The sequence below is a fragment of the Mirounga leonina genome, unplaced genomic scaffold (genome assembly GCF_011800145.1).
Source record: "Mirounga leonina isolate KUSES-001 unplaced genomic scaffold, KU_Mleo_1.0 Mir_151, whole genome shotgun sequence".
NCBI classification, from domain to species: domain Eukaryota; kingdom Metazoa; phylum Chordata; class Mammalia; order Carnivora; family Phocidae; genus Mirounga; species Mirounga leonina.
This window is the reverse complement of record NW_023270377.1, coordinates 76142244-76169111: the sequence shown is the minus strand read 5'-3', so window position 1 is coordinate 76169111 and position 26868 is coordinate 76142244. Positions and strand designations below refer to the sequence as shown.

Below are 26868 nucleotides of genomic sequence, written 5' to 3'. Positions count from 1 at the left end.
GACACTGTTTCTTAGCCCAGTCTGAGAGTTTCATCAGTTATCCCACTGCCTTCCATTTCTTTTTTTTTTTAAAACTCTATCCACACTCTGTAAGGATCATTTATTGTGTTTAGTAGTTGTGTCTGTGTAGTGTCCTTTAACTTGAACAGCTCCTCATCCTTTCTTTGTCTTTCATGACTTAATATTTTTTTTGTGTGTGTGAATATGTAATATTTTATTTTTTATTGAGCTATAATGTGTAAGTTTTAGATGTACAACCTGTTGATTTGAAAAAATTTGTACACTGCCTTATGATTACAATAGCATTAGCCAACACCTCTGCCATGTCACCTAATTACTATTTCTTTATTTAACCACAGTTTCTTTCTCCATTCATCTGTTGATGGACATTTAGATTGTTTTCACATCTTGGCTCTTACATATAATGCTGCCGGGAATACATGTGTGCAGATATCTCTTTGAGATTTTGATTTCAATTCTTTTGGATAAATGCCCAGAAGTGAGGTTGCTAGATCATATGGTAGTGCTATTTTTATTTTTTTGAGGAACTCTGTACTTTTTCCCCATGGTATCTGCGTAATTTATATTCCCCCCCAACAGTGCATAAGGGTTTCACTTTCTCCATATCATTGCCAGCACTTGTCATCGCTTGTTTTTTGTTTTTTGGTTTTTTTTGGTAACCGCCATCCTGATGCAGTGAGGTGATATGTCACATTGTGGTTTTGATTTGCATGTCCTTGATGATCAGTGATGTTCAGCATCTTTTTAGATACCGTCAGTCATTTATATGTCTTCTTTGGAGAAATGTCTATTCAGGTCCTTCACCTGTTCTTTAATTGGGTTATATGTTTTTTTGTTTTGTTTTGTTGTTGAGTAGTGGAGTTCCTTATATGTTTTGGGTATTAATGGTTTGCAAATATTTTCTTCTATTTTATAGGTTACCTTTTCACTCTGTTTCCTTTCTGTGCAGAAGCTTTTTAGTTTGATGTAGTCCAACTTGTCTGTTGTATTCCTAACCATGAGGAACTAGTTCAAAATTACTATAGCTTCCGGTGGTGCCTGGGTGGCTCAGTCGTTAAGTGTCTGCCTTCGTTAGGGTCATGATCCCAGGGTCCTGGAATCGAGCCCCGCATCGGGCTCCCTGCTCCGCGGGAGGCCTGCTTCTCCCTCTGCTGCTCCCCTTGCTTGTGTTCCCTCTCTCCCTGCCTCTCTCTCTGTCAAAAAATAAATAAAATCTTTAAAAAAAAAATTACTATAGCTTCCTTTTTAAATCCTCTTACAATGAGTAGTGGTTTAAGGACAGCATAGCATGACTCTAGCCAGAACCCTAACAAGCGTTACGTGTATGTCAGGCAACCAACATGTGCCTGGCAAGAAAAATTCCTGTGTATCTCATCTGTAGTCAGGAAGATTCCAAGACCGTTGCTTCCCTGGGTTTTCTTTGCTGGCCTTGCCATTCTCTTTTTTCTGGAGGCAAAAATTCGGGTTTGACTTGCCTTGTCATTTCTTACTAGAGTAAGTCAATGGTTTGGAGCTCACTCAGTCATTCCGAAAGGCTTTTATCTTTTTATTTATTTATAAGATTTTTTATTTATTTATTTGAGAGAGAGAATGAGATAGAGCATGAGAGGGGGGAGGATCAGAGGGAGAACAGACTCCCCGCTGAGCCGGGAGCCTGATGCGGGGCTCGATCCCGGGACTCCAGGATCCTGACCTGAGCCGAAGGCAGTTGCTTAACCAACTGAGCCACCCAGGCGCCCCTCCAAAAGGCTTTTAAAACACCTTCTTTCCCTGTGGCTCCTGCTGCCAGTGCCAGGCAGGTTGAGCTGCTCACCACCTGCTGCTCGGCAAGTTCATTGCTGCGCATGAAGTAGGTGGCTCAGGTGGCAGGTGTTACCGTAGTACTAAACAGCACATGTTTTGTATAGGTTTCTTAAGAGGTATTTGTAGAAATTGCGTAGTTTTGTCTGCCTGTTACACTGGTTTGACTTAGAACTTTATTATTTCATGTGCATATAACTACTGGTGCATACAATTAATACAAGTGCTTAGAGTCATTTCTGTTTGGTTTTGATCTCCCGTTGGTTTTGTGATGTTTTTTTTTCCATATCCACAGCATCCTGTGAATTCTGATTGGCAGCTCCCTCCAAGACAGTGTCTCATCTTCAAATGCTAGGGTAACATTTTAGTTTGAATTCAGTGCTTGACAGGATAGCAGACAGTTCTCAAAGTTGATGAACAGGGTCTGAGAAATTTGGTGGTATTAGTTTCCCTGCAAGGTTTTGGTCAAAATGACCTCTCAAAGACAGGATTTCCTTAAAAATCTTGAGACCTCAAAAAAAAAAAAAAAAAAAAAATCCCTAACTATTCATCCCCCATCCCCCCCCCCCCCCCAAATAGCCAGGTGCTCCAAAAATTGGACTCAGGGTTGTTATCTGCCTCTGGGAAACCATCTTTTGTGTCCAGGCATCCAGAGCCCCAAAGGTCTGCCTTGCCCAAAGTGGGAAGAAAGGTTCTTGGGACAGCCAGCATTTAGGTCCTGTACTTGAGTGGTCCCAGCATTAGTTCACAATCCCTCCATTCAGTACTTTATTCCCTTGGTTTTTCCTCTGGAATCTGAGAGCATTCTCTCCAAGATTCATGTCTCCGGGAAGTTGCCCTGAGTCACCAGAGAGACCGAATTGTTTCGGGACCTCATTAGACCTGCTCCCATTAATTTAAAGGAAGAGTGACACATATTCAGAATGACTTCATTGGGCAGAAAATGATCTCTAAATGTCTGATAGGGAGGTCAGTGAAAATGAGGGCGTCAGGACTCTTTGAATGCTGTCATCCATGAAAACAATGAGGAGATGGGCAAAATATGCCAGAGTCAACTGTTTCAGAATTCTAGAAATTAGCTCGTCTTGCAGCAATCTGGGGAGCATTTATTTAGGAAAAATGAGTGACTCTTGGTAGTAACAGCTGGCTTTGTGGCATTTCACTTGCCCTGTTCTCCCTCCCTCCCTCTCTAGGTCCACAGTAGCTCGAAAACCAGTAGCTCCGTAATCACAGTGCAAACCATCAGCCTGGCAGCCCGCAGAGGGGCAGAATGGAAATGAAGTTCTTTCCAAGCCTCTTTTCCTCCTCCTCCTCCTCGATGAAGCTATGATGTACTGTGTGGTTAGAGAACTAGCGAAGAAACCAGTTTGAAGCCTCTGTTAAGGGAACAGACACCATTAGCTGTTGACAGAACCTGGGATCACTCCAAACCTATTACGTGGGTCAGGAATGTGGCTCGTCTGCCTCAGTTATCCATAGGAGACTGGGAGAAATGAGTGCTGCCTCTCACTGGAGCCTTTTAAATACACCACAGTGAACCAGAGCGACAGTCTTCAATCTGGCTCTGCTCAAATAGACCGTTTTATGAGAAGTTTCCTAATAACTTCAGGAAGGAAGTACTGTAGCAATTGGTTTCACTGTGGATAACTCTGTAATGGTACATGTGCCAAATTTATTAGATTACCACGGAAGCACCCATACCTCCTGCTGAGTCACCCACTTAATCCCTTGTAAAGCTCAGGTCTTTGTGGAAAGTCTTTTCAAAGAGCTGAACTAGGATGATCGGTGCTTGTGAAAGGCGAACAGGGTTTAGCCTCAAGGCTGTGGCGGGAACCGGATGCAGGCTGCTCTATCCACCCTTTCTTTCAACTACGATCGAGTGAACCTTATTTACATGTGTCAACATGATGATGCAACAGCACCTGTGCATTTGGTTTCGATGACTAGTTTTGAACTGTTTGAGTTTTTAATTGGTCACTGATTATTACTGATTTTCCAACCCAACATTGAGGGAATCTGTAACTCATACTTTTTTTTTTTAAGATTTTATTTATTTGAAAGAGAATGAGAGAGAGAGAGCACATGAGAGGGGGGAGGGTCAGAGGGAGAAGCAGACTCCCTGCTGAGCAGGGAGCCCGATGCGGGACTCGATCCTGGGACTCCAGGAGATCATGACCTGAGCCGAAGGCGGTCGCTTAACCAACTGAGCCACCCGGGCGCCCCTGTAACTCACGTTTGGTGGAGTTTTATGGCACTAATCACTTACCTTCATCCTTTGTCTGTGGAAACTGTTAATCATTGTATTCAGCCTCCTCCTTGATGTCCAGGTGGAGGTTTGCAGCACCAGGGAATGAGATTTTTTTCAAAGTCCAGTTTTTCCGATGATACTTGGTTCTTTTGTTACATGTGTTGTGGAATTGGGCCTCATGCCAGAAATGCTACATCTTGCTTTAGGAGGGCAGAGCAGGGCCAGCTTTCCGCATCAGAGGCCTTGTGGGAAGCCTTCTACAGGATGATTGAAGTGGAAAAGGCGTTCTGATCACACCCTTAGCTGGCCCTCTGTCTTTAGGGGAATCTAAGCCTAGACCGTCTACAAGTGTTTATTTTTATGCAGCTTTTTTTCTTTCTTTCTTTGGAAAGTAACACACATCCACACTTAAAATACAGACAAAAATGATGAATCCAAGGATCACAAGAGATGGGTAGGTTTTAAATCTGCATTGGTAATAGTTCATGTTCAGTTATCTTCATTGTCATGTCACCTTTATGAGACTCACCCCACAATTTGTCCATCCCTTTTAGATTGACTTCTTGAATCAGAACCCTATTTAAAAACACCTTTCATATGCCTAAAGACCATTTCCAGGAATAGGTCTGTATTAACTCAGTCGAACCTGGCTCGATTGAAGAAAGGTTCACTCCATGGGGATTTTAAGTATGATACTTCTTTGAGATGTGACTGTCATCACTCCACCATATTGTGCTGTGCAGGTGTGTGTCCTGCTGAGTTTATTTTGCACATGATCATGTGCATGCAGCAGAAGGAGGGGCTGGGGTTGGAGTGTGGGCAGAGCACATTTCATACAGGGGCTATCAATGTAGTTACCTCTTGCTTCCTAAAGTAAGCGATGAGTCCTTAAAGGCAGAAGCACCGTCTTTCGTTATCTTTTGTTTTTCCTTAACACTTAGTAGGTTTAGCGTAAACAGGAGATGTTTAATAAAACCAGCATTGGACCTTAAACATGAGTTTTAGTTTGATTTCCTATGGCTGGTGGAGAACATCAGAGGTAAGTACTTTTATTATTAAGTTTTTATTTAAATTCCAGTTAACACAGTGTAATATTCGTTTCAGGTGCACAGTATAGCGATTCAACACTTCCATACATCATCCAGTGCTCATCCCAATGCAAGTGTACTCCTTAATCAAGTCCAGTGCTTTTAGATGGCTCACGTTGTCCAGGTGTCCTTGTTGTGGTTAAAGTGGATCCAGGAAATTGTTAGTCTTAACTCTGTTGGTATTTTAGGGTCAATTCAAAGGGATCTATTCAAACCAGCTACATAGGGACATGTTTTTTGGGTACTCCAATACATTAGAGCTGAATTTAAAACTATGCAAACAGAAAAAAAAGGTGGTAAGTTAATCAGGTGATAATTAAAGCAAATAAACCAAACATCTAATTAAATAGATTGTCAAATTCCACAATATGTGCTTGTTGAAGAGTAGATGAATGTACCTGCTAACTCATGGCACAGTCCCTAAAATCAAGCCAAAGAGATTTAATGTGATCCTAAATTAGGTCATCTGCAAATATTTGTATTTGCAGAGGTAAAGAGTTGTGACCTCTATCGGCTTGTATTTACTTAATGAGAGAAAATTCTCTTAGAATAAGAGTTCCAAAGTATGGAGCAAAATTTCCCATTAAATTAAAAAAAAACTTCACTTTTCTGATAAGTGATACAGGATAAATTAAAATTAAATTAAATTAATTAGATTAAAAATTAAATTATATTAAATTATTTAAATTACATTAAATTAAAAAAAACTTCACTTTTCTGATAAGTGATACAGGATAAAGATTTAAAAAGAAAACTGCTTACCTGGGTGGCTCAGTCGGTTAGGCTTTTAAGCATCTGACTCTTGCTTTCAGATCAGGTCATGATCTCAGGGTCATGGGATCGAGCCCGGCGTCGGGTTCTGTGCTCAGCGCAGAGTCTGCTTGTCCCTCTCCCCACCTCCCCCACCCTGTCTCTGTCACTCACCCAAAATGAATAAACAAAATACTAAAAAAAAAAACAAACTGCTTACCGAGTGCATTGACCACGAAGTTCTGAAAAAATGCCTTAACCCCGCTTGGTGAAATAATTGGTGGGAGTGGGGGAATGGCACCTATCTAGACCCAGTGCTGTCAGGATGACGGAAATGAGCATTCGACAAAGAACTTGCCGGCGCAGATGGCTGTAGGCAGTAGCTTTTTCACATGATCACCTGACATATTGTCTGTGAGTTGCAACTTGTAAGAAGAAACTGCCCTGAATTCCAGTGAGGACACTTGTCTTTTACTTTTTACCTGCTGTGTGGCTGCAGTTTCTTTGGGCTTCCGTTTGCTGATCCATGGCAGGAAAGATTGGTAAAAATGATACCACGCGTCTCCTTTGGCTTTCGATGCTGACTTTTTGTTATTGGTTGTAGTGGTGTTTTTTAAAAGACATACTGTGATGCTATGATTTTCAATACAAGTTCAAATGCTGCCTTTAATTCTCCATTTTTGTATAAACCAAAAATGGGAGGAAAAACAAAATTTAGATTAAATGCTGTACACTTAGAGAAAAAGCTTATCTCTATTTTTTAAGCATAGAATATCAATAAAATATACTTTGTTTTTATTTGACATAAGTTTTAAGCTCCTTAAATACTGATAAGTGTTCATGTGCTGTTTTATATTAAATACATTTTAAATGTTGATCCAAAATGTATATTTGAGATCACCCACCTGCTACAGTAAGTAGAAACCTTTTGTGTTACTAATTAGAATGTCATAATTAATCCATTTTTGCTAGTTTCTACAAATAACGCAAGTAATGACCAAGACATTTTTGCTTTTCAGAGTCTTATTACAATCCTGAAGCTTAAGAACTGGATTATTAAGTGCAAGGAAGGAACCTGCTTATGTAACTTTACATCTTTTAGAAAACACCATTAATGTGTATGTTTGGTCTGTTTGGCAGAATCATTAAAATGTATATGGAAGGGATGCAGAAACGTGCAACTCTGTAGAACTGACCGATCCCTCTGCCGTCCAGAGTCACTTGCTTTGTTCAGTAGATCTGCAGTCATTGCTGCATGTAAATATAATTTAGCAATAAGGACAGTTGATTCCCTTGAAAATCACTTTTTTTCTTTTTTGAACTTAATCATAGATAACTTTGTTTTGCTCTGGTTAGCCACTGCTTTCGATTAAAAATGCCCTCTCTGTATCATCCGCTATAATATACTTAACAAGTGATGACGTTAAAGAAATGCAAAACAGGTTAGACTAAAGAAAGAGGTGGGGAAAGAATTTCTGATACAGACGAAGCAGCCCACAGACATTGGGGTCAGGCTGGCTGTGTGGTTATTGTTTGAAGAGGTACCAATCTCTGTGAGACCTCCATGTGGTGTGTTAGCAGACATGCTCAGGCTGGGGCTGTGGTGAAGCGACATGTTTTAGAGTTGTTCTAGATGTTGAAATTGTGCTTACTACCACCGAAATCGGAATTCATTTCCATAACTTTGTTTTTGCATTCAGAGCTGAATTAGGCCAACTTCCATTGCTGCAGTTTTATTTCCAAGTGTGAATAAGGCAGGAAGTCCTTGAATAATAATCCTCCTCCTCCTCCTCCTCCTTCTTTCTTCTTCTTCTTCTTGTTCTTCTTCTTCCTCTTCCTTTTCCTCTTCCTACTCCTCCTTTTCCTCTTCCCCCTCCTCCTCTTCCTCCTCCCCCTCCTCCTCTTCCTCCTCCTCCCCCTCCTCCTCTTCCTCCTCCTCCTCTTCCTCCTCCTCCTCCTCCTCCGTTATACTAAACTATTATTATAGAAGTAAGTTTTTCTAATTATAGGAAAATTAGAGATTACATGTGAGCAAAAAAGAAAAATCTACAACCACATCACCTGAGATTACTGTATAATTTATTGAATTTCTATCATGTTTTCTTGTAGCTATTTTTCCTTAATACGTGTGTCTGTGCATATTCATGTAAAACAGACATGGCATAAAGCAAAAAAATCGAGCATTCTCCTTGAGGCTAGCATAAGCAAATTTTATACATTCAGGTGTATGGAGGCAAGTGACATATTGAAGGGCTTTTCTCAAATCTATTTGGCTCATTCGTAGGCTTATGTGAAAAAATCATCTGTTTGATAGTTTTTGAATAGAAAATGAATTAAAAGGGCTGCTCAGCGGAACAGTTTCAGACAAACCTGTCAATTCAGTTTTCAACTCTTTGCACCTGTGGGGGCTTTTGAATGTGGTTAATATTAATCAGAACTTCCTTTAAATTCTTGAATTAGTTCAGGAAGAAGGAAGGCCTGTGGCTTATTTTGTGGATCATCTCTGATGCTATCAGAGAGTAGTTGACAATTTTTCAAATTGGCTTTTACTTCAGGCTTGGAGTTGCAGAGAGAACTGCCCTTGGAGGCACTCACTCACAGCTCACTTGGAAGCTCTTGGTGGTGGTGGTAGCTTGTCTCCTAGCACCATGTTGACCTTGCCACTTCCTTACTCTGAGAAATCTCCAGACGGGAGAACTAAGGCTTAGCAATGTGGGATCTCCGAATGAGTCTTAACATGGAAACCTCCTTACCCTGTGAAATACCAGCACATTTCCACCTCAGCTTCAGCTTTCACACCAGGCTTTACTTGAGGGATCAGGCTGAGGAGGCATTTGCATACTGTTAAGGTCTAATATCACAGGCTGATATCGAAGTTGCTAATGTATGGCCTTGCCTAGCCTTAAACTCCTAACAGGGACTCCTGAGAGCAGTAATGGGAAGGTGCAGTTAAACTGGGGTCAGATGATTCAAGGTCTACGTATAAATGAAGCTTCACCCTTTCTCGTTTGCAAATTCATTCTGCAAGCATGTTGTTTGCAGTCACCTCTGCAGATCTCCTGATTAGGAACCTTGGGGGTGTTGATGAATCTCACGTATAATCTGATGTGTTATGTGCTGTGAATGAACCTAAGTGCCATTGTCCGTAGTATCTGGTTTGACAAGATGATGACCAATACATAGAATCGTGTAGCCTTGACGTCTACGGAAATAGCTTCATGGTGATGGGTTTGATGGTGGTGGTTTCAAACTACAATCCTCATTAGGGGGCGCCTGGGTGGCTCAGTCGGTTAAGCGACTGCCTTCGGCTCAGGTCATGATCCCGGAGTCCCGGGATCGAGTCCCGCATCGGGCTCCCTGCTCGGCGGGGAGTCTGCTTCTCCCTCTGACCCTATCCCCTCTCATGCTGTTTCTCTCTCTCTGTCAAATAAATAAAAATAAACAAAATCTTTAAAAAAAAAAAAAAGAATCCTCATTAGGGGCAGGTAAAGATAGAGAACAGTTTCCATTTTTTTAAGTGCATGTGCCTGTGCTGAGAAGGTGATCTATAGTTTTATAGAAGTTTCCCTTTTTATTTGTAGATATAATACTTTGCCAAGCAGAAGAACCCTGAAAAATTCAAGATTAGTGAGTAAGAAAGATGACGTACATGTCTGTATCATGTGTTTACGTGCCATCATGAATTACCAGGTAGGTTTGTGTTCTGATTCTTTAAAAAAAAAAATTGTCAGATTCAGATCTTGTCCTCTTTGGTTTTGTTGTATTATTTCTATTTGAAGTAATACCAGGATTTAATGTGATTCTACTAAAAAAGAAAGGGTGTGGTTCATTTTAATGTTCAAGATTTAACTCAGTGCCTGTGTATTTTAATTAGCATTTATACTTCGTGATGTATTTAGAGGGAAGATGGTTTCCTCCTACAGGCATAAACTTGTTTAGGTTATTATTGGGTAAATGTGACCATTAAAGACAGAGTAAGCCATTGGTTGTGGGCGATAATGGAACGTTAGGAGTGAATAGACTCTCATATGGGTCAGTGGTTCTCAAAGGGTTATATGGTAAAAAGGTGGGAAGTTAGAATTACTGTCTGTTGGACTTAGTGGTTCTTTTTAAAAATTTTTAACAATTTTATTTCTTTATTTGAGAGAGAGAGTGCGTGCAGGAGCACAAGCAGCGGGGGAGGGTCACAGGGAGAGGGAGAAGCAGACTCCCTGCTGTGGGCGGGGAGCTGGACTCAAGGCTCGATCCCAGGACCCCAAGATCATGACCTGAGCTGAAGGCAGACGCTTAACTGACTGAGCCACCCAGGCGCCCCTGGACTTAGTGGTTCTTAATCTTTATAAGAAGCACCTGGAGGATTCTTGTTCAAAGGGCAGATTCCTCCTCTAGGTGATTTTGATGCAGGTGATCCCCATCATAACAGGGAGTGAGCCAGCTTAATGGGTGGGTTGGATTAGCTCTAACAACAAAGTCGAAGTTGGAGCCTGGAGTATCTAGGGTGAACTGATAGGTTCCAAGTTAGATAAGTGGAACCAGGGTTTAAGAATCGGAAAAACCTAATTCAAATGAAAAATAGGGTTTGGTATCCATGGATAGGGATGCTGAAGGTGGGTCCAAGCAGAAGTGGAAAATAAATGCATAGGTAGAGAGGGTCAGTATTAGAATTCAAACTCAACAGAAGGGTGCTGAATTGAATTTGAGAAGGGGAATGTGCATTTTATGTCTTCTTTCGATCACTATTTTTTGAGCATTGCCAGACAGACCCTGTTCTAGGCAGAGGGAATACGGCATTAAATAAATAAATAAATGCCCCAGGGAACTTACTCTCTAATGAGGGGAAACAGATGATAAATAACTTGAGAAAACATACAGTGTTCCAGATGATAATGATGGGGAAATGAAACAAAAGCTAACACTTAGAAACAAAACAAAACAAAAACAAAAACCCAAAAAACAAAACTAGCACTTACAGAGTGCTTCCTAATAGGACCAACACTTTTAAGCCTATTCACTTAATTTAAAGCTGATAACAGTCCTGTGAGATTGGTAATGTTACTCTCCCCATTTTTCTGATGAGGAAACTGAGACACAGAGAAGTTAAGTAATGTGCCCAGGAACATATATAGTCAGTAAGTGGTTTGAGTCAGACTTAAATCCAGGAAGACCAGCTCCAGAGAATTGTTACTAATACTGTAGAAAAACTACCCAAGAAATAGGTGTAGGAAGTGATGAAAATGTGTGTTCAGTTTTAAATAGGCCAGCCCCAGGAAGTGTTACGGAGAAGTAGCAATTTGTCATAGTAGCAATTTTAATGAGGGAACAAGGTAAGAGGTTCTAGGGAAAGAAGATTCTAGGTAGAAAAAGGGGCGAGTGCAAAGGCCCTGGGGCAGGAATAAGCCTGGTGTGCTTGAAGCACAGAAAGGAGGCCAGGTTGGCTGGATCGGAGTAAGTGAAAAGGGGAAGAGTAGGAGATGAAATCTGAAGTTCACACAGGGTCCTTACTGTGTAGGGCTTTCTAAGCCAGTGAAAGGAGTTTGGCTTTACTTGAGTGGAAAGCTATTGAACGGTTCAGAGGAGAAATGTGACATGATCTGACTCTTGATTTTAACATGACCATTCTAGCTTCTGTGTTTAGAATTGACCTTGAGGGGCAAAGGCAAAAGGAGGTAGACCACTTGGGAGGCTGCAGCATTGGTTTAGGTGAGTGTTGATGGTGGTATGGGGCCAGGAAAATAGGAGTAGAGATGATGAGAGGTGACCAGATTCTGGTTTACTTTGGACGGTAAAGGCAACGACACTGGGTATGTGGTTGAGGAGTGGAAGGTGGCCCCAAGGTGTTTGTCTTGGGCCCCCTTCAGATGGAGTTGCCATCTACTAAGATGGGAAAGGCTACATGATGAGCAGATTTGGGAGACAAGATTAGGAGCGAAGTTTTAGGGATGTTCCCTTTAAGATGTCTGTAGTCATCCAAATGGAGATCTTAAGTGAAGTGGTCGGATATGCCAATCTGGAATTCAGGGCAGAGGTCTAGGCTGGAGATGTAAATTTGGGAATTAAGAGATGGTGTAGAAAGCCAGGGGCATGCTCGAGAACAACAGGGGTAGATAGATAAGCAAAGAGGTCCAAAATAGGAACCTGGGTGCTCTGTTTAAATGTGGGAGCGCGGAGGAACAACTAGCTAGAAAGACTGAGAAGTAGCCAGGGAGGTAGGAGCCAAGTGCAGGCAGTGTTTCAAGGAGAACAGAGTGCTCAGCTGTGACTAGTGCTGCTGTTTAAGTCCTGTAAGACGACAAGTGAGAGTTGGCCATGGGCCTAGCAAAGTGTGGGTCATTGGCGATTTTGGCATGGACAGTTTCAGTGGAGAGGGTGGGGATGAAACGCCCCACTGAAGTGACTGCAAGAGACAGCAGGAGGAGGAGAGTCGGAGACCGGGAGTGCTTGGAGTTTTGCTGTAGAGGTTAGGGGAGGAGAAACAAGGTAGTAGCTGGACACGGGTTGAGGGTCAAGAGAGATTTTGCCGTTGTGGTTACTGTTTCAGTTGGGCACATTTGCATCGTGTTTTTATGCTAATAAATCAGAGAGGGAGAAATAATAATGAGGGATGGGAGAATTGCTGGAGCATAGGATATGTTCTTGGGCTGGTGAGGGGGAATGGGGTCAAAGACTCAAGTGGAGGGGTACCTGGGTGGCTCAGTCGTTAGGCGTATGCCTTCGGCTCGGGTCATGATCCCAGCGTCCTGGGATCAAGCCCCGTATCGGGCTCCCTGCTCCATGGGAAGCCTGCTTCTCCCTCTCCCACTCCCCCTGCTTGTGTTCCTTCTCTTGCTGTGTCTCTCTCTGTCAAATAAATAAATAAAATCTTAAAAAAAAAAAAAAAAAAAACCTCAAGTGGAGAGAATGGCCTTGGATTAGAACCCAGGAAAGTTCTTCAGGAAGAGGTGAGGACGAAAGCTGTGGATCTATGTGTGGATTGATGTGGGGGTGCGAGCTTTTAGAAGTTTTTTTTTTTTCCCCTGTTTGCTTATATCTTCTCAAGGTAATTAGGAATAAGGTCATGAACTGAGAGTGAGCTTGGAGGAGAAGGAATAATTCCTCAAGTCAGCAGAATCAAGAGTGTTTCGGGAGCCTGTTGTTGAACTTGTTCTTCATTGAACTAACATGTCTCAGAGCAAGGCAGGTCTTCCTGGGCTTTGGTCCTGAGAGCCATTGCCCAGAGAGGGGACTAGAAGCAGTGGTTGTCAACCTGGGCTGCACAGTGAAGTCAGCTTAAACATTCAGATGCCAGGGTCCCATCCTTGAGATTTGAAGTAAATTGACCTGGGGTGTATCCCGGAAAATCAGTGTAGTGTTTTGTCTACTCTTCCACATGATTTTGATGAGCAGCCAGATTGAGAATCACTGGACTGGAGGCTTTTCACCATTTTAATGAAGAGAAACCCATAGTTCAGTCATCAAGAACGAGACTATGGTTCCTCGATGATAGCATGATTCCTAAAATTTTTCATAGAGAAATACGTTCAGGCACTAGAGACATAATGGCATTTATGATGGTATAAATTACACTAGGTAGAATCTTCGGGTTCTTTTTTTTCCCTTTAATCAGCATAGTCCCCTAAGTTGACTCCTAATGCTTTGTTTTTTTCTAGTATGGTTTCAACATGGTCATGTCTCATCCACATGCTGTCAATGAGATCGCACTGAGCTTGAACAACAAGAATCCAAGGTAAGCTTACCTTGTAATTTTTCAAGTGTAAATAAATCTAGGGAAATAAGAGAGCCAGTCAACACTTAGTCAAGTTAGAGTTCGGAAACTTGCAAGTGCACCTCTTTGAATTAAGGTTGCCAGTGGACTCCTTGGCTATGTAGAATTTTCTTCTCAGCTGAGTTACAGTTTTACATGTGGTGCAGTTGAGAGATTGGCGACAGCATTACCCCTTCACTGTTCTCTTCAAGCTTTCACTTCTTTTGAGGCCTGATTCTTGGCATCCTTGCAAATTTTACCAAATTGGGTAGAGAGCATGAGGTTGCCAGGTGGTTAGGACTGGGGCCAGGAGAGTCTTCATACAGACTTAGTGATACCACTTACCACTGAAAGCTAACTACAACTACTATCCTTTGTCCGCACTTCATTTGCAAACCTTTACATATGTCGTTGGTATGACCAAACAAAAAAAGAAAACAGAGAAAACTGTGCATGCCGATTGCTTCTTCTGTTCACTTGCCTGCAAAGGCCACTGCCATATTATTCACATCACAGATGATCTCTAGAAGCCGGTCTTCATCAGTTTGTTTTAGTTACTATAGTATGTTTTTCATTCTGGTGAGGGATTCTGCATTTCACACATCTTATTCCCTTTCACCGAATACCTCTGTAAACTGTGCATCTGAAAACTTGTTAATGCAACTAAAAAATCTGATCACAAATGAGATCCTTTCTGATACGGAATGAAATGAAAAATTTAAAGTCCTATTTAAATGTTGAATATTATTTCAAACTTCCTCTGATGATAGTTTTTGCAATTTTGCGATCACTTCCTTAGTTTACTAAAAAATCTGGTAGCCCTTCTTCGTCCCTGCCTTCCACTATAGGGAAGTTGTTACTCATTTTTCTTAAGATAATTGACATTGTGAATTATCAGGCCAGTCTTCGTGTAGAGGTTGGCAATAGCTTTTTTTCTAGGAAAAGAAAAGTACTGAAGTGATCTTATTATGAAAAAACAATGCTGTTCTTGATGTTGTATTTGAAAACTTAGACTGTATTGCTAAGGGTTTCCTTCTAAAAATATTTCAGATGGAGTTTTATTTTCTTTTCTCAAGTCAGAAAATATTCTTGTATTAGCACTGCTGTAATCCAGCCCCACTCAGATCTCCTGCATAGGAAGAAGTGGTGATGGAAACTTGCATTGTCATAGGGGATCTTTATGGCACCATGTGCAAATTGCAGAGTTGAATGTAGAGCATTAATTTCAGTAGATTTTGAACTTTTGGGGAAAATAATGAAACAGTGGGTTGTTTTCCTGAATATTCCCAAGTTCCCAGCTGTCCAGCTTATCAATAAAACTTTTTCAAACATATTGTACTGAATCACTCACTGGTAGAAATGAAAGACTAATCTTCCCAGAATTGATTTTCATTAGTGAGTAATTTATAATTTGGGGAGTGGGAAACTTGCCTTCCAAATTTGCTCCCTTGGATAAATTGCATACATAGATGTTAGTAAAGGTGTATTTATACTTTCATATAAATATACCTTAGTAAAAGTGTAAAAAACATACACGAGCAAATATTTTATTATCATAGCCATCTTGGAAGGAGGGAGCTGCTGACTCATCATGTTACTTTCACTGATTTTTTTTTTTTTTTTTTTTTTTTTTTGCTTGTTTCTTCTTGTTTCGACAGGACAAAAGCCCTTGTCTTAGAACTGTTGGCAGCAGTTTGTCTTGTCAGAGGCGGGCATGAGATCATTTTATCAGCATTTGACAACTTTAAGGAGGTAGGATCCTTTCTAGATTGCTCACACAAACCTATTTGGAAGTCTTTGAACAAAATGATTTACCTCTTCTGTGTGCGTTTTATCATTGGGATATAATTGACATTAGTTTCAGGTGTACAACATAAGGACTCAGTATTTGTATGTCTTATGAAATGATCACCACAGTAAGTTTAGTTGACACCTATGGTTTACCTTTTTATGTATTCTGGGGCCTCAGGGGTATAATATATAATTTTCTAAGACGTCACTGAGGGAGAAGTAATGAACTTAGTCTAAATATCTTAAATGGACACATTAAGCTTTCTTTGGTGTCTCATTTCCCAGAAAAGTTAACTATTTGCAGGATCCATTTTCCTTTGGAGACCAGGGAATTGCCAGTTTGAGAAAATGTTTTGTTAAATGTCTGAGGTTTTCATTATGGTTATACTTGAGCATCCTCCATGTACATTTTATGAACTCTTTGATCAGAGTTACTTCCCCCAAATCATATGTATTATCATTGCTGTGCTGGATGACACACACACACCCCCACACCTCCACACACACCCCCACCCCCCCAAATAAATAGAGACACTGATTTGAGCAGTTTGTAATCTTAACCAGGTGATCCTGTCCTAGACACACCGTTAACCAGTGGACATGTGTGGTTGAAAATGAAAACTTAAATGACTGAGGAGGAAGAAAGAATTACACACAGATAATATGATACCAAGGATGGTGGCCCAAAGTATCAAGACATCACAATTGAAGTAATCACTCATTTCCCTTAGTGGTAGCGTGCGGGGTTACATGGCCATGAAGAGTGCCTGTGTACCTCCCGACTATGGGCCTAACAGCTGAGGCTACTTTGAGGTGGGATATCATAAAAGTAAGTAAAGGCACTTGGAGCTCAGGCTTCCGTAGGGCCTTCAGCCAGGTTGTGCCTTCTCCTGGTGATCCCATTTGATTTCACATGCTTCTGGATTCAAATCCAGATCTCAACGGGACTTCCAGACTCTCTCTCATCTTTCCTGGGAGCCTCTGGAGTAAGAACCCAGCTAGTATTTGTCGAAGACCTACTCTAGGGCAGGTGCTGTGCCAAGTACACCCATGAAATCGTGTGGTTCTGTGAGAATATGTGAGACAAGTATTAATGTCTACATGTTCTAGAAGAATAAACTGAAATTCCAAATACCTGGCTGGCCCATGGTCCCATAGCCAGGTAAGTGGCAGAGCGAGGACCCGGATTTGGTGCTCCTGATCCTGAACTCCTGTTTTAGGTGGCATTTGGGCCCAGCTGTGTGTGAAACTCTTGGGGAAATATTGAATTAGACAGGACCTCAGAGCCATTTCCCCCACCCTACCCACTTCATTGGACTTACTACCCCAGGCGCCAGAGGTACTAGTGAGAGACCCGTGATCGCATATGTGGGCTAGAAAGCTTCAAAGATGTCAACAGGGAAGACAGTCCTCCTGCCCTTTTATTTTATGGTTTCCCTCCCTTCAGTCACTGCTTTAAGATTTTGACATTATCCATTTTGTTAATGCTGACCATGGACAAAATCAAATATTGTCTTTTTACCTATTCAGCCTCAGTGATAGTGAAAAAATATCCAGGTTCCAAGAATATGAGGTATAATAGTGCATCTTTAAATCATACTTTGGCTTCAAAAAATAATAGAGGCTTTAGAGAAAAGAAATGTATGAATGCTTGTCTGTGAATGTTTTTATATGTCATATATTAGTACGTAAAATTTGTATTTACAAGTAAGGAGATCTATGGGTAGATGGGTCTAATAGGAAAATGAAACAGCATGCGAGGCTAATATAACTTCCCAGTCTTTATCATTTGATCACATTTGGACATATCCCACATCTAATACCTTCCACATTGGAAGCACTTACTATACAGCTATCAGTGACCCTTGTTATAACATAAGCAATATCACAACAAGCATCTGATTATATTGTGGGTCAAATTATGTCCTCATTATAATTGTGTACAATCAGTAATCATTAAAACCAGTCATTCATGAGATGGATGTTAATTTTGTTTCCTTTTAGGTAAAATAGAGTGCCTTTCTTATGCACGATAATACTTGCAGAATTGAGTTTCAGCGGCCTGGTATCAGAATTGTATACGGTTTAGCCATTTAGTTGAAAAAAAAAAAAAAACTTACTAAATCTAATGGCTAAGTAGCAATGCAAACTAAATTAATTTTGACTTTGAATTTTAAAAGCTTTAACCAAAATCTGCCTCATTTCTGTAATAACTGAAGAGTGATGGTGTTTAAGATCAGATTCTCCTTACACAGACACTGGCATCTTAGAAAAACAAAGCCACGTGGGAGAAGGGACAAGAGGGGGTTCTGTGTGTGTTCTTGGCGTGCATTGACCTTGAGGTGTGGAATCCATGTAGACAGACCAAACAGAGGAATTACCCTAATAGCCATGTGAATGAAGACAGGGCAGGAGCATGCCCCTGAGAAACTTGATTCTTATGGATAGGTTAAAAGGGCATTAACCCATTTATCTGTTCAATTTTAGGGTGAACAAGTATTACTTTATATTGATCTTTTTTTTTTTAAATGTAATGCCATTGTCAGCCCAGAGTGTCTTAAATTTCTTTCTTTTCTCTTTTCTCCCATTTTATGTGAAGGATTTTTTTTTTTCTTATACATCATAGTCAAGAGTGTGTTCTTTAATCATTTTAGCAAAAATGTCAGTGGAATCTTCTGGGTGTAGGGAGATTTGGGAGCCAGCTGTTCCTGATTGGGAAAAGTTGTACTTACGATCTCAGATGCTTGTGCAGAGAGGGTTTGGGTGAGAGTAATGCCTATTGAGCTGTTCATGGCAGAGAGAGTACCATACCAGGGACCAGGATACCAGGGAGTAGGGCCAACAAAGAGTCTTTGCCTTCACAAAGATTGATTTTAAAGCTTTTTATCCCTTTTAGTAAGTTGGGATTCCGTTCATCTCTTTATGAAGGCTGATGGGGATTATCCTTTTTTAAGGGGACTGATGGAGGGTGGTTGTGGGGTTTAACATTAGACATCAGTATCTTGTTTTGCAAATAAAGTAATAGGCACTAGAGTAGCCAGACTCTTTGGGCTTTGATCACTGTGAAAGCACAGCCATGCACACTGTTGCAACGTGGCACCAGATGCTAAAGGGAAGTTTAAAGACCCTGCATCTTAAGTATGTAGCAGGATGTTTTCCCCCTCTACTTCTTGAGCCAACAAATCCATTCTGTCCTACTTGACTACCACCAATTAATTCAAATGTGAATTACAGGAAGGTATCTCTTTGCTTTCGATAGACTTTTATGTAGGATTCCTTAACTTTCTCATATTTCAGTTAATATTCAGAATCTCAACAAGTTTGGTTTTCTGTGTTTTTGCAATGAATTTCGTCACATATCCTTATAATATCTGGAGTACATGCTTTAGGAAAATAGGGAGCACTTCCAATTTAATGATGTCTGATGGCAGGAAGAATATTAACCCAAGGTCTTGCTTTAGGTGCATGTTGAGGTAGGTGCTAGGCCTGGTGTCCCTGAAGAAGCACATATATCACCTCAATATATTTGACGAGAAAGGAGTTCTTACACCAAGCATGGTTTGTGACATGCCTGAAAATTTGAGTGTAGTGAGTAGATAAAGACTAAACCATTTAGTCAACCGTGATGCTCCTTGAATTCTTTTCTCTTAAAATTTTTTTTTTCCTAAATGGAATTAACACATCTGGTTTTGGTGTTGAAACATCTCCTCATGAAAATTTATGGTCCTGAATTGAGGACCAGGGTGAGAACAAGGAGTCATCTGTTTTTCGCTTACTGGCTAATTTTGCCATGTGGAGGGACGTGTTACCATCTTGTCTAAATCGATACTTTCTTAGTTGCATAGCAATATAAGTTTTTGAACATTTGGCCTCTCCAATAGGAAAAAAAAAAAAACATTTGGAAGCAAAGGTCGCTCTCTTGGTATTTGCACTAGTTCAGGGTCTTGTTTGTGAGAAGCAGAAACTGACTCTAACATACAAAAGAAAAGGTTGATTGGAAGGATGTTGCACAGGGTTGACAAGTAGCCTAGAGAAACAGGCCTGAAAAATGGGCAGGTGTTCCTAAAATGTGGCTAGACTCTCAGGCTGCGTGCACTTGAAGCTTAGCCACCCTAAGCACTACTTGAGGTTCTGATCATCCTTTTTCTTCTCTCCCAAATGACATGGGCCATAGCTAGCGATCCGCTGTGTCATAAAAGTACACTTACGGGTTAAGGACATGAACTAGCCCCCACTTCAGAGTTATAAACACGATTTAATCCAGTTTCCCTTAGGAGCCTTGAGGTCTTCCACCTAGACCTTGCTCTCTTCAACTTTTCCTAGTCTTCCTACTGTTTTTCCATTCTCTTCTTTGGTATATCTGACAAACCACCTTTAAGAAAGTGTCTCCAAGAGTCTGGCAAAAAAATACTCCCATTTGAAATGAGAGGGAAAGATGCGGAGGCCCCATAGACTCTGCAATGGAATTGCCTGCTATGATACTAGTAATAAAACTCTTGGAGGACTTTGAGCTACCAGCTCCCCCAGGCTGCTGGGAGGTGCACCTGGAATTCATCAGGATTCCAGAATGATTATAACTGTGTTCTCATCTGCTTCCAAAATGACAGCATCTGGCTTTAACAAATAAGCCTGAGGCCTGACTTTGGTTATTCAAGGCCCACCTCCTTCCCACTTCTGCCCTTCCAGTGTGGAGAGGTGGGGCCTCATGAAATGAGTCACTCAAGGCCACCAGCGCTCCTGTACGCAGTGCTCTTGGCAGTAGTCATTAGTTTTTTCGCCTTTTTCTAGAAGGCTTCCTCAGAAAGCTGATGTGGTTTAGCTACTGGGCACCCGAAAGCACTCGTGCTACACATTATTAAGTTGATTTAAGAAAGCCTGTCAGGTTTTATTTACAGTGAGCCAAATTGGGCAGGAAGGAGAGCAGACATTTTGATGTGCTTCCAGCGTCCTTCTGAGTTTAATCCCATCTAATCTAGCCTCTCAGACGTTTGAGGGTATAGGATTATAAATCCAGCACAAGACCATCCAGATAGCTCCTTTGTTGGTAAAGATTTTCAACATGGAAGGGCACTTTTTTCAGTCTCTCACTGAACTGTAAGCAATGTATTTTCTCGGAACTCAGACTGTGGGAGCTATAGTTCGAGAGCGTACGTGTGTATTTCACCATATGAGGCCAGAATTACACTTACCTGATTCACTGAGACTCTTCTCTGGCCAGTCTCTATCTTCTAGTGGTCAGGAAGCAGAGTCACCACAACTATTTTTGGGGGGACCATTTATTAACTGTTGCAGTTACTGCTCGTGTACAATAAATGAACCCAAACATAGTCTTACTATGCTCATGGATTCTGTAGATCAGGAGGTCAGGTTGGGCATGGCAGGGATGATTGTCCCTGCTCCCTCATGTGCAGGGCTTTATCAGTGAAGATCCCAGCAACTAGGGGCAGGAATTCATTTGGAGGCTTCTTCACTCAAATATCTAGCTTCTGGGCTGTGATGACTCAAAGGCTGAGCTCAGTGGAGCCTACCAACCAGGGTGCCTCCATGCAGAACTCTGTGTGGCTGGAGCTTGTTATGGTGGGAGAGTTGGCTTCCAAGAGGGAGTGTCCAGGAAGGAGCATCCGGAGACCAGGTATTTAAAGTGATAGACGTCACAGCACATCTTCTGAGCTAGTGTCAGAGGTCATCAGTGACATTTCTGCTGCATTCTGTTGGTTATAAGTGAGTCACTAAGGCCAACACAGATGCAGAGGGGCAACAATGACTTTACTTCTCCATGGTGGAGTGGGAGGGTTGCACCACAGGAGAATGTGTGGGGTGGGAGATACTGCTGTGGTCATCTTTGGAAAAGGCAATTCACCTCGGTAACTTTTTGAGAATTACCAGTGTATCTCTGGTGGTTCCTCTTCTGTTTTCTCTCTCTCCTTTTCTCAACCTAATACTTGGTTTCGCCTCAGGACTGAAGCTTTGTAAGCTTTTTCATTGGAGTTAGAAAGGATGGCTGCCACTTCTTCCAAGCGAGTTTACTCGCTTCTAGAGGAGAAAGCCATTTACATAAGATTTCTGAGCCCCTGGTAATGAACAAGTTACTTCTTTATCATCTGTGTCTTTATCATCTTGTAAGGAAGTGAAGGCTGGTCTCCTGTTGGTCATTAGGGGATGAGTCATGCTAACTTGAAAATTTTTCATGAACATTAAAGTGCCCCTTTGTGTCAGAAACATTGATAAACACTGGCAATAAGAAAATGAGGAAGACATAGGCCCTGCCCTTAAGAAGGAGCATCTGAGTCCAGTTAAGAAAACAAATATTTTGACAGTTAAGCTACTAGGCTTTATAAAGTTAAATGTCAGAGACTTTATAAGAGGAGTAACCGCTAACCGAGAGGTGGTGGAGGAGAAAGGAAGGCAGATGGGGTGGGCGCTTTCGGGCGAGGCTTCCTATAGGAAGGGGTGCCTGAGCTGAATTTAGGGTGGATAAGAGTTAACCAGGTATATTAGTTAGTTACTACTGCTGTAATAAATTGCCACAAACTTAGTGGCTTATTACAATGCATATTATCCTGCAGTTCTGTTGGTTGCACGTATAAAATGAGTCTGTAGAGCGGCATTCTCTCAAGGAACCCATTTCTTTGCCCTTTCAGTTTCTAGAAGCTGCATACATTCTTTGGCTCACAGCCTCTTCTGACTCTGATCCTCTGGCCTCCTTCCTCTAGTGACCATTGTGATTCTATGGGGTCCACCCAGATAATCCAGGATAATCTCCCCATCTCAAGATCCTTATCTTAATCATACCTGCAGAGTCCCTTTTACATGGAAGGCAAATAGTCACGAGTACCAGGGATTAGGACATGGACATCTTTGTGGAGGCCTTCTTTGGCCCACCACACCAAGTAAAGGTGTCCTTTTATACAAAGAAGGTGGCATCCTAGTAAAGCTTCAAGGACCATAGTTACTATAGTTTACTGTACTCTCCATTCTTAAAGGGGGGAGGGTGTGGGAAGAGACAAGGTGGAATAGGAAGTGAGGGGCAGATGAGGAAAGACCTCGTGTCTTATTCCAGAGTCTTCATACTGCCCTGTAGCCTGGAGAAGCAAGGGGCAGCGGTAGGAAATGTGTTCTGCAAACTTCTCCAAGCACTTGCTGTTCAGAACGACTCTCTCCATAAAGAAATGGCAGTTACATTTTGCTGCAGGAGTCTGTTGGCAGTGAGTGTAGCATGAGGTCACTTTGAGCAGGGTGTGGTTAGGGTTTGAGATTTGTTTTAGAGATTTTGCCATTCATATTTCTCATTCCTTGGGCCTCTTCCTCCAGTGACAGTCATCTGCTTCATCTGCTAATATCGACAGGACTTTCAATTGCTGTGGGCCTGAGGGAACTAAAAAAAAAAAAAAAAATACAAGAGGATAGTGGTACCTGGGGACAGATGAGATTGTCGTGGTTTCTGGGAGCATTTGTAGAGATGCTTTGCTTTTCAACCTGACTTTAATTAGACCCGCCCCTCTCTCCACAAGCCTGCCTGCAATTTACACACCAGGGAGCCTCATCTCCTATTTCATTCATAGCAGCCACCTTCAAAAAAAAAAAGCATTGCTTCCTTTTGTTTTTAGTCATGTAAAAATGCTGTTTCTAAAATCTGGGCCCTTGGCCAACTGTAAAATAGTAGGCATATGTGTCCTTGTTGCATATTCTGGGAAGATCACAATGAAAGACCTCAGGAAAAAATAACAGTGAGAGCTCTGTGTCACTTTAAGACCCCATCGATGTGTGCTCTGGGCTGGCACAGGCCCCTAAACATGGCACTTTGACTTGGGAAGAGTTTCTGGGACCTGTAGAGGTGGTTATGGTTGTTAGGTACATAGGGATGGTATGAAGCCCTCTGCTGTGACTTGATTAGAGAACTGGCATCGAAGCTCTGACATCATCACCAACTCCAGAAACCATTAGAATGTGGGGAGGTTTCAGTTCCCGGTCAGGATTCGGTTGCCACTCTGACATTTATTTCTGCAGAGTGATGTTAAAGTCTATTTTAGGGTCACCTTGGTTTCTTTTTCCTGTGCGAAAGAACGCCTCCTTATTCTTTTTCTCCCTCGCTCCACCCTGACTTGTATAACAAGGAGCTTTTTTTTTTTTAAAGTCTGTGTCTTGGGACTAAGTGTACTTTAGTAGTCTATATTTGTTCTAGCTGCTTTTTAAAGCAGGTTCATATTAAGTGAAAATAGAATTGTTTTAAAATGTCTGATCTGGGGCGCCTGGGTGGCTCAGTTGGTTAAGCGACTGCCTTCGGCTCAAGTCATGATCCTGGAGTCCCGGGATCGAGTCCCGCATCGGGCTCCCTGCTCGGCGGGGAGTCTGCTTCTCCCTCTGACCCTCCCCCCTCTCATGTGCTCTCTCTCATTCTCTCTCTCTCAAATAAATAAATAAAATCTTTAAAAATAAATAAATAAAATGTCTGATCTGGATTATAGGTTATTTTTAGTGGTCATTAAGTCCAGTGCTAAGCAATGGTTAAGTTCTAGATGCAGGGCTATTAACTATCTTATTAACTAGGCTTCTAGGTTTAAATAGAGCTGTTCAAGTAAGAATGAAAATGCTGTGCTAGCGTTAACTAGGAAAAGGATAAATGACATAGATTTATGTCTTATGTATGCATATATGAGTGTATGCATATTGTGTGTGTGTATTATGAGTAACAGCGTAAAGATACATTTATGCATAGTAACAGACCCTAAAAAGAAAGAAATGAAAGGGATTGGAGTGGCAGTGAGTGTATATTTCTATTGCAACATGCCTCATGTGGTTAAATGTCCCTATTATATGCAGGGTTAGAGTTTTCCTACTAGTAGTGTTTTATATGACTGCGTTCTCTTGTCTTTTCTAAAGATGCTAGTTATCTTTTGTGTAATCTCTTTCCAAAAATAAAGACAAAATCAAAATTCTTTGGAGCTTTTAGAGAGTTGTTGGGTAAATATACTTCTTACCATGGAAAAAAAGCACCATTATAAGATCAGGAGAGTTTGACAGAAAATAAAAAGACATGATTTTCGTCCCACAAGTTTCGGTTGCCTTGAGAAAGACAGGGTTGACTTTAATAGGTAGTTAGTTAAGGACTAAATGTATGCTAAGGTAAACAATAAGAGGACAGTAATTCAGAACGTTAAGAATCATGCTTATATATATATTTTTTTAATTCCCTGTTCTAATTTAAACTAGTTTTATGTGTCATTGCCAATGAATATGCTTTCTGAGCTTGACTCCCTATGTGAGTCAAGCTCAGATTTCATTTGAAATTTAAATACTTGTAAAACTTAAGCACATTAAAAAAAAACTTATTTGGGCTCTGTAGTCAGTACATAAGGGCTTTGTTTGATTGGTTTCTTTTAAACGAACAGTCGTCTTCAGCAAGAAAACATGAGCAGAGTTCTTGAATCTCTTCCATTTTATTCCCATGTTATAAACATTAGCCAGTAGATGATATCGTGTGTACAAAAAAGGCATATACAAATATGGAAATAGACTACCACCTATTGTTCACTGAGTACCAATAGGCTGCTATATATTACTTTAAGGTCCACCCTATGAAGTGTAGGAATAAAGAACAAGAGGTTTAGAGTAGATAGGCCTACTGACATACTTTAGTAAATGGCAACTGTGGGATTTTTACCCAGATCCATTGAGCAAAAGGCTCATAGTCAACCTTCTATAACGTGTTGTCACATACCAAACACTTTCTGCACATGTTCATACAACACCTTCAGTTTTCTGCTACAAAGCCAACCGAATTAGAACATTTATAGATTGGTCAGGTTACTGGAGTGTTTTTAGTTATTAGTAAAATTCAGGACAAACTGGGCTCTTTGTATGGGGCCTGAGAAGAGAGGATGGGTCTTGAGCAGGATTATAAAGGAAGGCAGACATTTGGTGGGTGGGTGGAGGGCATTCTGGGAACAGAAGGAGAGAATGGCGTGAGGTCCGTCCTAGAGCAGGGTAAGTCAGGATAAATGTGCTGCATGGCAAGGGAACATGTCTGGCTGGGGTCCATGATCCAGAAGAAAGCATGGCAGGGCGCAGGCATGATTAAGAATCTGAGGAGGTCACTGTGGAGAGATTGGAAACCTGTGCCGGAATCTCAACTGGAAGATAAAGTAGGAGGGAAGAGAAAAAGGGAACGAGAAGCAACTACTAGTTATAAACACTCTACAGTTTATAAAGTGTTTTTATATCTGTTCTATATGATTCTGTAGAAATCTGTGAAGGGAATTTTATGTAATTCTGATAAATCTTCAGGAGTACCAACACTCTGCATGAAGTACCTGAGCGGGGAGATGCTGGAATTTGGAAGGTGGGTAGTTCAGGCAGTAAGTGACTGGGCCCTGGACCAAGTTTGTGGCCATGATGATGGATGTAAACCCACAAAAGTCAGAAGGAGACAGGATGATCCAGTGAATTTGGGGATGGATGTAAGAAGAGAATAAAATCTATTCAAGTAATACATATTTAATTAAGAAAGTAGCACAGCCATGATAAACAAATATCCGGGATTTTTTTTTTTTTTTTCTGGTAAAGAAGATAAGCTTTGTTTTTATTAAATTCATTCTCTTTGTAATGGTAAAATGTCCAATGTCAGATTCTTTGTTCTGAACTAAAGATGATGAATGAGAGAACAGGTTTAAACAGAGGTGTTGGGGAGTGTGTGTGTGTGTGTGTGTGTGTGTAATCCAAATAGAGAAGGACATTGTAACAAAGATGAACTCCACAGGGTACCAGCCTATAGGAGTAAGGAGGCCAGGTTAGAATGGCCTGAAAGGATGCTCAGAAGAAACCAACACAGAGCATGAAGGACAGTCAGGAGGGTGAGAATATACCTGGTGGGTCTGGTGTCTTGTGGTGCAAATTCCTGCTTTAGGTGACAAGTTAGTCACATGGTCTCTGTCCCCCCTTCAAATTCTACATTTTCAGATTTCTATATATAATTTGGTTTATACATGGCCTATGTATATAATACATATTATGCATATATGTTCAGGTGGTTCCATCTGAGGAAGGTTAAGTGCTTCTTGTACCACAGATAAGAAAACAAGGTACCCAGATAATCAAATGATGGGTACAAAAATTTACAAACCAGAACTAAACGTAACCTAAGGATAGTTGGTAGGATAGAAACAAGCTTAAAATGAAGATAGAGCTCTGTGATTTTAGACTACGTTGTGATGTTAGTCCCTTGTTCCCTTAATAACCACCTGGAAGTGGCTGCATTGGTTTCTAAACCCAAGTGTCATTAAAAAAAAAAATCTGCAGTGTGTCAAAGGTGCTTGCTGCTTCCCTAACCAGAAAGTGAGCTGAGTGTGCTGGGGGGGCACACGTTGGTACCTGCCGCTTGTAAGGGCCTGTCTGGGAAAGCATCGCTGGCTTGAGCAGTGTTTGAAAGACTG

General features: G+C 41.2%; 1 protein-coding gene across 4 annotated transcripts in view; it reads left to right on the top strand.

The window, feature by feature from the left end:
- FMNL2 (formin like 2) overlaps positions 1-26868 on the top strand; it is a 307239-nt gene that overhangs the window by 229288 nt on the left and 51083 nt on the right. For all 4 annotated transcript variants that reach the window (XM_035008025.1, XM_035008027.1, XM_035008026.1 and 1 more), the window contains exons 7-9: positions 9489-9597; positions 13554-13630; positions 15307-15400. In XM_035008025.1, coding sequence (XP_034863916.1) covers positions 9489-9597; positions 13554-13630; positions 15307-15400 — 280 coding nt within the window. The remainder of the gene's footprint in view (positions 1-9488; positions 9598-13553; positions 13631-15306; positions 15401-26868) is intronic.